The 12567-nt window shown below is 41.0% G+C and overlaps 1 protein-coding gene across 9 annotated transcripts in view; it reads left to right on the top strand.

The window, feature by feature from the left end:
* The window catches only part of TLE4 (TLE family member 4, transcriptional corepressor), a 141616-nt gene that overhangs the window by 26572 nt on the left and 102477 nt on the right, over positions 1-12567 (top strand). For 6 of the 9 annotated variants that reach the window (XM_046664508.1, XM_046664501.1, XM_046664500.1 and 3 more), the window contains exon 5: positions 8531-8593. The exons of the other annotated variants lie outside the window; for them this stretch is intronic. In XM_046664508.1, coding sequence (XP_046520464.1) covers positions 8531-8593 — 63 coding nt within the window. The remainder of the gene's footprint in view (positions 1-8530; positions 8594-12567) is intronic. 9 annotated transcript variants of the gene reach the window in all.

Here is a 12567-nt window from a genome sequence, read left to right as displayed (position 1 = left end):
TTTAAATGTTTCAAACTGTGTGCACAATTTAATTTCAAAGCAGCTTGAAATACATTTTAAAAGTAACTTGGGATGCAGGAGTACAAATCCATGACGACAGTTTCCTACGCCTTTAATTTTCTCAACCTGCCTAGTAAAGTACTGAAAGGAAGAAAACGAGCAAAAGTAAATGTGAGCCTGATTAGAGGGAAAATGCTGTTGTTTTTCTGATTGTAGAGAGTTCTCAGTCCGTGGTATGGGACTTGTTTTTTGTTTATTAATTTTTTAACCAGCTTGTCGCAGGCGGCTTCTCTTGGTGTGCTGGGGTCAGTAAAAGAGTGTGGGTGAGGATCAGGGAGTAACATTGGACTTTTGTGTGGGATACACTGCACCAATGACAAAAACCCACAAAAAACAGACAAGAAATTAGTAGATTCTAAGTAAAACCTTCCAAATTGTTAGAAGCCTCCCACAGGGAGTGTATTCACACAGGTTTGTCAGGGACGGTGGGGAGTGGATTTGTGTGTCTGAATCTGTACGTGGGATCCCGTGTGTGTGATGCTGCATCAATTCCTGGACTTGTTGGGAAGGGATTCGAATAGCATGTTCTCCCTAGGGGTCCTCTTGCTGCAGCTGTGTCCGTCGTTCGCCATACCCGGCTCTGGCTGTCCAGCTTTTGAGCTGGGTTGAGATATGTGAACTGCTCTGCACCCGAGGTAGTGTGTATAGTCCCTGTGACCCACGACACCTGGAATTATCAGAAACTGCTCTGTCTTCCTGTGAGACCAGGGTGTTGGCACCTGGTGAGGGCCTTGCCTTGTGCTGTTAGTATCATCACATGGGTTCACTCAGGAGGTACCATCATGGAGATTTATCATGACTCAGCGTGCAAGGTGCCCTCTTACAGATACCTCATTTCCAGTGGGTCAGGGGATCACAGTCTGGTGGGAGTAATCTCAGGAAGGGGGTTGAGTGGCATCTCCTTTATTGTATTTCTAAAGTAATCTTTTAAAACACATGGCCTGCCAAGGTTTCAGAATGGAAGTTTTAATCATTTACTTATCAGTCAGAAATTGTCCAGAGTGAATTTGCATTTCCTTTTGTGGCCCACTGTGATTACCTAGTATTCTTTTGGAGCAGCATGGCATCCTAAATGCCAGAAAAGATGGTGTTGGGCAGGTAAACAAATCAAATCAGAGTATAAGCAGGTCTTCCAGATGGCTGTTCCTTTACGATTGAAGTGCTCTATTCCCAAACAAGATTGGCGTGCTTGCAGAAGATTTCAGGAGATTTCCAACCACCTAACTTGAACTGCAGTTTCTTCTGTTCATTCTACAAGTTTTTTTGAGTGTCTTCTATACACCAGGCAATGGGGTATAGACAAAAGATAGCTCTGCCCTCCTTGAGCCTACATTCTCTGGGACCTTGCTCCTCAGCGTGTGGTCTGCAGACCCACAGTGCCAGTATCCCTTTGGAGTTTTTTAGAAGTGTAGACTCCCAGGCCTCCCTCCAGGCTGGATTCTAACAAGATTTCCAGGTGATGAGTATGTATATTAAAGTTTGAGAAGCACTACTCTGGTTCGTGTAAACAAAAACATAATGTGCCATAATTTCAGATGATTATAAATGCTGTGGAGAAAAGATTGTACTGGGCCAGAGAGTGACTGGGAGAAGGAGCCATAGGGATGGTGAGTGAAGAAGCCTGAGGAGGTGTCCTGTGGGCTGACACTGGAGTGAGGAGTAGGGAATGAGCCATGAGCAAATCTGGGGAAGGCAGTTCCAGGCAGAGGGACTCCTCCTTGTCCTTGCCATGCTTTTTGTTCATCTCCGTTTTTTTGATGCCAGGATCAGGCCTCTGCTTCTCCCCTTTTCTGCCGTTGCCGGGCTGGGCCCATGGATTCACTTGCCCACTGTGCCTGGACCTGGTTGGCAGGCGGTATGAGTGCACACAGTGGAAGAGCCAAACTCTGATTTTGATAGGAGCCAAGCTATTTATCAAGGCAAGAAAACAGTCTAAGGGGACGGAAGGGTCTCGTGGCAATGATGGCTTCAAAGAGTTGGAATTTTATATAATTGGGAAGAGGAAGAGGAAACTAAGAGAGGCTGTGCTAGGATGAGTGGAAAGGATATGCTGAGGAACATGGATATGGATGAAGATTTGTTGAAAAATGGAGATAAGCAGGTAGGGAACAGAAAAGGAAGCCTTTAGCCTAACCTCAGAGGATAGGCTGGAAAACAGAGCCTGGGTCTCAGTGTGTGCAACGGGCTTATTGCTCTCCTGGACATAGGTGTCCTTGGGAGAACTTGGTAAGGACCATTTGTGGTTTTTTTCTTTTTGGTTTTGTTCCAATATCCAGAGCTTCTCCGTCTTTAGGTATCTCTCACATGCATTTTAATTGCATAAATCATGTTGGGAAAAATCAAGGTGAATGATCTCCCTCTACTTTGGGCACAAGGAATATTTGTCCCTTCCACTGTTGCTGGGTATGAAATGCTTAATTGTAAATGAGCATTCAGAGGCGCCTGTACATTTATGTCAGTGGGAAGGAGTAGGACCAAAAAAAAAAAAAAAGACATTCAGAGACAGAGGAGAAGAGAAAGCAGAAAGTAGCTGGCAAGGCTTGCTGTGCCACCCTGGCCCAGGAGTGAACTTGACTGTCTCACTGCTCAGATTAATCACGTTCTCTGACCAGCTCCACCTTGTTCCAAGAAGGTTGAGGTTAAGCTCACCAGGGGAAGTCATTTCCTTCCCCTGCTGCTAGAATCCCACTTTTCCCTCCCTTTTTTTTTTCATTTTCCCTGCCTTTTCCCTCTGGTGAAGCTGAGTATAACCATGATAACATTGGTTACAATGCTTTTCAGACTTGATAACTGAAATGATTTGACCTTGTAAGAGTAATTAGTTGTCTGGCACAAAAATCATCATTCTCAACCTTGATGATATATCACTCTTAACATTTGAAGCCATATTTAAACACAATAACCAGGGCCCAGAAGACGTAGGTAGAATAATAGGCAAATATCTGACATTTCCCTTAAAGACTTTCTAGAAAGCTCGGGAGGTGAGAGGAAGGGGCACGTTTTGCTTGCCAGTGCAAAAATGCATTAGTAAAGTACAGCTTCCCCTTTGGGAACAGATTGGGATAGTTTCATGAAGTGTAGGTATACTGCGATACTCGTCCAGAAGGACATTGTCCTGCACGCTCCTGCTCCAGCACCACAAACAGCAGCACCGGTAGATCTTGTTAGGACAAACAAACGGGGTACTGCAGTGTATGCAATTAACTGAGCTGCGCACAGGGTACTTGATGGCACACTTAGCATGCAGTAAAAGAGCATAAATATGCGTTCAAAACACAAAGCAGATTGTTAGTGCTTGAGGACTACTGTTAGAATCATTGCTTTAGTTAAACTCATTGGGTGAGGCGGGAGGGTGGGTGGGTAAAAAAATGGTTGAATATTGGCACTTTGTTGTTCAAGTAAGACTGAGAACTCCTAGACAGTACCTCTTTCTCTTAGAGGAAGTAGGATGATGAGACCTTTTAAAAAGTTTTAATACTTTGCAAAAAAAGTCTTAGTCGTTTGAAACAGTCCTTTCGGGACCTGTTAGATGTCCTGTTAAATTGATTCTTACAATGTTGTCACTCATTTTATTGTTTTATTAAGCAATATAAAGTATTTTGCACAAAATAAGCACCTCAACTAAAATAAAACTTGGGTGTCTGGTTTACCAGCTTGCTAGCAGTGCTGACAATACCTCTGATCTAAACTCTAAGCCTTATTCTAGTCTTTTTTTTTTTAAATACGTAAAATTTGTTTTATTCGTTACATGTTCTTATCTCTTTTGTAAGGTTGAATTTTGATGACAAGATAAAAACTGAGTTGTCGGTTTTGAGAAATAGTACTACTTGAATATTTTTCCTTATTTTTAGTCTGGATTTTTATTAAGTCAGGAGGAATTTCTCCTTAGTCCTCTGGCTTTTTAATCTAGGGGCAGGCAGGATCAGTTCCAGAAGTTGTGCCATTTCTCAGAAAATTTGGAACACATCTATGAACAAATTGAGATAATTTATTTTCTGACTGATATCAAAAATTGCAGTCCTGGTTCTGTAGTGGTAAAAGGAGGCTGAAGGAGAGGGTTGCAAGATTTATTTGTGCTTATTCCAAAAAGGATTTCAGACAGAATAAGAAGGAATTTTTCCTCATTTTTTAAAAGTGCTTGTATATAATGAATGAGTATATGTTCTTGATAAACACTTAAAAAATAAATTTATCTTTTAAAAAAAGTCTTTTGGCAAAGCAACTGTTGTAGAAAACAAATTAATTGTAAAAGGTAATAACCTATAATACTTTATATTGCTTAATAAAACAATAAAATGAGTGACAACATTGTAAGAATCAATTTAACAGGACATCTAACAGGTCCCGAAAGGACTGTTTCAAACGACTAAGACTTTTTTTGCAAAGTATTAAAACTTTTTAAAAGGTCTCATCATCCTATAGTTTTCCTGAAACTATAATTGTTGGGGCTTTGAGGGGTTTTTTTTGTTTATTTTTTGCTGGTTGGCTGCTTCCTAATAATGTTTCGTTATTCTGTTTTATTTCAACAATACTGTTTAGTAGCGTTCTTATTTTGATGAGAAATATTTTTTAAACCAACAATTGCTTTTGATATATGTCTCTGATTACTAAAATAAAGTTATCTGTACTTTCTCTCAAGTTTATTATGTTGTTAAAATTTGTTTAATTTTTTAAGGAAATCATAGGCGGAAATAATCTAGATAAAAATTAGATTTTTATTATATTAGGGCTATTAGAGGGGATGTAATTTAATTCAAGTGTAGGCTTAGCTAGTTTTTGTCTTACTTAAATGACGAATGTAAGTTGTTATAAGTGATAAAGAAAATACATATTGGATATTGTGTGCTTTGGTGTTGTTGCTTTTTAATCTAGTGATTGAATTGTGGCGTTTCTTTTCAGTGCATGGCATTGCTTTCACATGATGCAAGGTAGTTAATAAATTTTCCAATGTTCTTGAGTTGGAGTGTGAAGAAAAAAGGGACGAAAAGTTCTTCCCAGTGTTTTCCTGTTTCATTACTGATGGTCATGCTCCCAGTTGAGTGGCCGTCACCACTTGGGAGTGAGTTAGCCTGTCAGCGCTCATGTGCCAGGTGTTGGGTGCACAGCCAGGGTGTTTTCATGGAGGGCCGTTTTTTGCTAAGTTGCCCTTTTCTAAGATATCTTGCCCAAATAGGTTTTTTTTTTTTTTTAGTGGAAATGGTCATCATATTTATTGGTTCTTTTTACTGGAGGGTGGTGTAAAGATGGGAAATTAGAGGAGAAAATAGAATGGTAGTGAATTTTGTGGGTAGGAAAATACTATGTGTGGAACTTTTAAATGAATATTTTGATGGATAGGGGAAGATGTCATGGAAGTGTCAAAAATTGTTAATGTTTGACAAACTTTGGCTGCAAAAACAATCATTTTGTTATATTTTGGCATGAACAGTTGTCCTTTTATTGGGGCCATTAATGCTGTTTTGGAATATTCATGGGCATCTACAGACAGTCGTTTAGCAGTGTCCGTAAAGCATCAATACCACGATAACATCCAGGAACCCTAACAGCAGTATTTCAGAGTCTCTGCCTGGTTAAATGGGCTATCTGTGAATGTACTTGCTCAGGGATGCATGAGCCACATCACCAATAAATTTGATTGGAAGCTGCAGCCCTGGCATAGGCTGATGGATAGCAGATTAGAGCCCTGATTAACCATGTGATTCGAAGACTGGGAATATGTTGTCTAAGCAAGATTCATCAGACGCAATCAGAATTTCAAGTGGTCAGATGGAATTCAAATGTGTATTGTGGCTTTTCCTCCCATAGTGCTTCTCCTCCTAGGTTGCCTTTTTTCCACTCTCTTTCCCCAAAGCTGAAAAATTCTTCTTTGATGAATCTGCTCCTTACCCTAAAGCTGTCTGTCTGTTATTCATCAGAAAGCAGGTCGCAGTTCAGTGAGCAGAAGAAAAGATTTTAATAGAAGCTGTGCCAAGGGCTGTAATGCATCATTTTAGGGCCCTAATTACATTACAATGACAAATATCAATGGTGACAACAGCAATAACCTACATCCTTTAATGGCTGTGCTGGAAAAGGAGTTTGGGCCCCACGCCATTAGATTAGACTCAGTTTCAAAACATAGGCCATTAGAAGTGTGTGTCCACAGTATTATTGGCTGATCGCTGAAGCCCAGTGGAAAGGCCTGTAAATAAATGATGCCTCCTTAAAGCTGGGTCCTATGGGACAAAAGAGGCAGAATTAGATGACCACGGAAGCCGCAGTGTTTCCGAGGCAACTTTAGCTTTCAAAGTGAGGAATGGCCTGCTTAATTTTATGAAATCACACACACTTCCCACCCGCCCTGCCGCCAATTAGCCTGACCATGAAAATGCCTTGGCAGGACAACTTAAAGAAATTAAGAAGTCTTTTAAACAAAAGGAGACCTTTAAAGAGTTTGGAAGATTCCTCCCCCCTCCCCTTTTCTGTTGTATATGTTAACATACAAAATCAATAAGACAGCTTTTCTACTTTTCTACATGTATTTTTAATAAAAGGTAGATTTCTTTTTTTCATGGTTGCTCAGAGTTAAAATACTCTAGGTCCAAAATGAAAGGAGCCAAATAAATACCTTCGGTTTTATTTTGCCAGATGAGTAAGTTTCCTTAGAGTAGTTTTTATTGCCTAGATTATGTAGGCAAACTAAAGAACTCGGTTTTCTTATGTGCCCACACATTTTTCAATCCTTCCAGCAAGGGACTATTTTATTTATGTAAACAACATAATGAGGAAAATATGCTTGGCAGATGGTTCTAAGCATTAGAATCATCAGTTTGGTCTGCCCCAAAGTGTCTCATTATCTTTATTCTCTCCCCCTCCACCTTTCCCCACAAAAAGCTTAACAAGCCAACGCCTTTGAGACACAGTGCCTTCAGTGTGGTGAATGCTGCTCTCTTTTCTCAGCTCACACTGGAATGTCACCCCATAGCCACTGTGCTGTGTTCGTCCAGGTGGAGAGTGGTTTGGTGATTCCCATTGCAGCTTTTCATGGTGGTTTAAGCATTCTTAAAGGATAGCTAAATGCTCCATGGGGCCAGTGCAGTAAATTAAATCAGGTCAGCACAGTTGGGTCCTTATTCACTGCTGCTTATTGGTGCTGCGTTTTTGTCCATCCTCTTAGGAATGCAGACTGGAATGGAAAGCTTAGGTTTGAAACTTCATGGTGAATTTGTGTTTTCTCTTGGCTGGCAAAGTTTTTAAGGTGCTGGCATTTAAAAGATTGCATAGCTACAAAGTCAGAAGGGTTGCTGATGAAAGACGGAAACCTAGATTGCATAAGTAGAGTGTCACTGTCATTCTGGTCATGACTTAGCAAGAAAAAGAGCATGTTTGTCCTCTTATAAAATGAGGAACTGACCCTGGATGGAATTTATTTTAAGAACCTCAGGAATAGCAATTGCTTTATGTTTTCTGCCTCTCAACACTTGTCTCCTTTACCCCATCGCATTATTAAAATAGAAGCTATTTTGTATGTATGTATATAAAAACCCACATATTTACATGTCACATACATGTCAAAGAATATCAGGAGCCATCTCATAATACAAATTAAGATGAACATCAGTGAAGCTCTGGGGAGGTTTTTAAAAAAACTTGGTGGTAGTTCTTTTCTTTTTCTTTCTTTTTTTTTTAACTTAGTGTAGCATCCTATTGGTATAAAATTTTTGTACTTACAAAAATTATTGGAGAATAAACTCTGTTACCTGACATTATTGGAACTTCTGAAGATCTATAGTACAATGATAATGTTCCAAGGTTAACCTTCATATACATACAGATTGCTTTCTGCTAAATACAGGAAGATTTTAGCATGTTCTAAACTTTGCACAGTGAAAACCCTGTTGGTACACATTTGGCATTTTTTATGCTTGAAGAAAACATGCCATCCTCCAAGAATTTAAAACTAAGGATCTGAATTAATCAACTTACTGGGTTAGTTGGATGCTGTTCTTTGGGAGGTTGGGGATTTTGTTAAGTCCCGGTGCCTGTGTTTGAAACAAAGCTCACAGATGCAGAAGTTTAGTGAGTTATTCATCGAGAGGCACTGGGATGTGGGGAAGAATGTCTCTTTACATTCTAAACTAAAATCTTAGGAAAAACCACATTAAAAAGAACAAGGGTCCTGTTGAAGGCTTTTGAAAGCTGATTTCCAGTCATGAAAATAAAATTCCTTTTTATGTTGTCCTGGTGCTTGAATAAGTTGACTTTTTAAGATGAATGCTGGTTAGTAAATTGTGCTATTAATGTGGCACTGTTGTCACTGACTCCTTTTAATAGGCTTGCTGATGAGAGTTTTTCTCTTCCTTAGGAAATATGCCAGCCAGAATATAAAGTGTTTTTTAATATCATCCTGTTAATATTTCGGGAATTTGTAACCAGCTGACTGTTCTCTTTATTGCTTTTCTTTCCTTTTTTTTTTTCTTCTTTTTTGCAGGCAGAGATTGTCAAGAGACTGAATGCTATCTGTGCACAAGTCATTCCTTTCCTGTCCCAAGAGGTAAGGCAGCTGGTTTCTGGGCCTGGGCCAGCAGGTGCCATTGTAGCGGTTTTGCAGAAAAGGGATTGTGGAACTGACTCTCTGGCCTTGTCTCTTGGTGTTTGTATTGCACATTTCTAAGATACAGTGTTTGCATTCCAACTTCTACACCTTATTAATATGCAGTGCCATATAATTGTTTATATAATGGAATATTTTCTAATGTGTGAAGTAAAATTCAATTGGTAAAACATTTTGCTGTCATTGGATGACATAGTGTTGCTCAGAATTTTGACTGTTTGTCATAATGGCATCTAATAGGGTCAAATGAAAAGTTTCCCAGGGACAGGAGCTTGTTCTACACTTTTATCACTGGCATTAGGAGTTGGCAGAAGACATATCAAGTAGAAAGGCTTTACACAGTAAACAAACTAATGCAATTTTTTGGCTAGCTGCTTTGAAAAAGTTACTTATTGGGGCCGGCCCAGTGGTACAGTGGTTAGGTACGCACATTCCACTTTGGTGGCCCGGGGTTTTCCGGTTCGGATCCCGGGTGCGGACCTGGCACCGCTTGGCAAGCCATGCTGTGGTAGGTGTCCCACATAGAAACTAGAGGAAGATGGGTTCGGGTGTTAGCTCAGGGCCAGTCTTCCTCAGCAAAAAGAGGAGAATTGGTGGCAAGATGTCAGCTCAGGGCTAATCTTCCTCAACAAAACAAAAACTTATTATTACCTGATGAAGTCTGTGTTGTTGGTTCATTTGGAAAAAGACAGGCAGCATAGACTCAGTGGACTTAATGCTCTGGGTACCATGGTTCTCACCCATTGCCAAGGGCTGGTGTCCACTCATTCGCTTTCTCTTGCTCACCCCCAGTGGAAGTGCATGCTGTCTGCAAGTACCCACAGTGGAATGAGGAGACGCATTTCTACTGCCTGGTGACTTCCTTCTGGCTTTTTTTCCTCTGTGTTTGCTTACTTCTGTTAGTTACAAAGTTTAGGTGGGAGTGCTGGAAAGGTTCATTTGCTCAGGTAAGATCAGCTGTGAGAAGGAAGAAGCTAGCTAATGGAGTATCTGCATATCTTGCAGCCACAGTGCTTTGTGTTGTGGGCTAGAAGGCACCAAGTCACTGTTCTCCTACCCTTCAGTTCTTTTAAGTGTGTTGCGCCACCGCTTTTCAGGAGAGCGGTTCATTTGACTGCCTACAAGTGGGCATGTGCTGATGTTAGCGTGCAACTGGTATTTGAGTATGCTCGTGTATTATACATAGGTGGGTTCCTGTGTGTCATCTTGTTTGGTCTGAGCTGGGTTAGACCGCAGTAACCATGAGTGCCTTTCATCAGCTGTGTATCCCATGGGGGTGCTCATGCTCACAAACCGTGGACCTAGGTTAACATCCTGAATTCAAATGCTCTTCTGGATCACAAACAACAAAGGGTATCTTGTCTTTCTCCCCCTTTAGATGTGACCACAAAACCACCACCCACTGTATCCCCATTTACCTACTCCTACTTAGGTTTTGCTTGTGATGACTAGATTAGATGGAGTGGTAAAGGAGAGTTAAGGGGCCTGTTTGCGTTTCTTTGGGAAGCCTGGCTGCCTTTGCCTGATGCAGACCAGTGTGTATTTCTTCTTACTTTTAGCAGGTCTGCTTGATGGAGATGGAGAATGGGAAGAATGTATAATGCACAGAGCTGTAACCAGGCTGAGGTGTCATACCCCAAGGTAGAGAGAAAAGCTTGAATTATCCCTGGGGTGGTATTAGCCCTGGACCTCTGCAGGCACAGACCCCTATGTATAATCACCGATACAGCGTTTTCCCATAGCATTTTTGTAGGATTTGTGGGGTTATGTTCAGAAGTGGAAGGAGGTCTTAGGGGTGTTGATGGAGGTGATTTGCCAATAGGTTGTTTTCCCACGTGAGTTCTGTTGTTTCTGTGAGCGGGTCCAATAAGAACAGAATGTGTAATGTGAGTGGTGCTGAGCAAGACTGGACTGGACTTAATTGGCGAAGAAAGTTGTACCCTGTAGAGGAAAGCCATGGGGAGATGCTGGCAACTCCTTTTTCTGCTTGAGGCTGGGACTATAGGCATCATAATCTTACCAACTATTTATTTCTCCAATACTTTCACATTTCTTGGTTGAAATCCTTGATTCATGTGTAATGAATGACCTGTGTCATGGTTTTCTAAATCCTAATTCAGTATATATCTTTTGCTTACTTTGGATTTAATTGGCTCTTCTTTTTTTAGTTTCCTAAGGTGTGTGTTTATCTTTTACTGTGTGGGCCACAGACGCGTTTGCTCCTGTCCAGTCCGGGCCTCTCTGATGTTTTGTGTCTGAACATTGCCCACCTGGTTCCTCCTGTGGGCGTTTGGTGAGCCTCAGACTCCTCACTTCTACCCTGAGGCCAGATGGACCAGAATCTGGAGGGAGGGAAGGAGGCAGGTTCTTAGAGGAAGATGAATTCTATTTCCTGTCTCCTCAGAGGCATGGAAAATCACCCTTGCATGGCTGCGAGCGTCACTCGGTGCCAGGACTGAAGGCTCTTAATCTGATCTTTTAACACCGGCTCTCTCTGTGACGGTCTCACTGCCAAAACGGCAGCTGTGGCATTCAAATTGATTTTAAAATGTTTTTATTTAAAAATTAAGTGATTGTATTCAGAAAAAAAGTGAAACATTCCCTGAAGACTGGTACATAAACTGCAGCCCAGTGGTTGATTTTGGAGTTTGACAGGAACAAGAGGTAAATTTACAGACATCTAGGTGAAGTCTGTTTTTAATTTAGCCTCCCATGTGCTGATTAATGAACCTGCTTAATAATGCTTGTGTTTAGTTTGTCACATTTTCTGAAATTAAAAAAAATATATAGTACTGTATGATAGCTACTCAATAAATTGTTTTAATGGCAAGACTTTTCTTTAGAAGTAAAGGTTGTATAATTGTAGTTCAAAAGTACTTGAACTGTGTCTATGTATATAACAATCACAGGAAAAAGAACTTTCCTATTAGATTTCACTAAAACATTTTTTAAAAAGTTATAGCCAATATATATCTTAACGATGTGCTTGTTGCACTCACAGACCACTTCCAAAGTCCCGGGCATTAGACGAAGATATTGCCACCTCTTACCATTAAAGTGAGGAACTACAATTCTTAAAATTTTATAGGATCCCTACTATCAGAGAAATGTTATGAGTCCACCTCTCTGAAGCTGTTTTTTGCTCCCACTTTCTTTTAGGAATGGGTCAGACTGATCTATCTTCTGGTGCCCTCCGATTTCTTCTTTAAAAGGCAAATCTCAAAGTCACAAGTGGGAAGCTCTTCTCTATCCTGCTTTGGGTCTCCTTTGCTGGGGAGGAGCTATAAATAATCAACTCCCTGTTGGCAGTTCCATAAGCAAGAGATGCCAGGATGATGACAGTCACATCTGGGTCGAGTCCTGGCCTCCCTGTTAGGCCTTGCTTGGCTTACTATGACCGAGTTAAGCTGGGTGACCTTTAGCAAGTGATTGCCCTCACTAAGCCTCAGTTTCCTTGTCCGTATGATGAGGTTAATAATAGCCTGGAATGCGTGTGATCCCTGTGAGGATTGCTTGGGATTATACACATGCGGTTGAGCACACAGTGAGCACCTCCTCATGTTGCCCGGCAGTAGTACTGGCTGCCGCGGCGCCAGGGAAGCTCCAGGTTTTCTTCTGGGAGGACCTGGAGCCAGCGCTCCCTCCCCTTTTTAGTCATTGCCTTCCAGAAGAATGCAAATTGGTTATCTTCCCTCTAATGTCCTTCTTATAGAAGGAAAAAAGTGTAAATTAAAACTGAACCCAGGGCTGTGAACTAGCTAAAAAATCTCAGTGAGGCATATTAGGTAGCCCCAAGGGTGATTTTCTTCTAGCTCCAAAAATTAGTTTTCCAATTTAGCAAACACCTGTCTCTCCTCAACCAGTAAGCAAAGATCCAGAAGGTGACAGCTCTTCAAGGTGGTCAGCCTGTAACG

Source organism: Equus quagga, chromosome 6 (assembly GCF_021613505.1).
Source record: "Equus quagga isolate Etosha38 chromosome 6, UCLA_HA_Equagga_1.0, whole genome shotgun sequence".
NCBI classification, from domain to species: Eukaryota; Metazoa; Chordata; class Mammalia; order Perissodactyla; family Equidae; genus Equus; species Equus quagga.
This window is presented reverse-complemented; position numbering and strand designations above follow the sequence as displayed.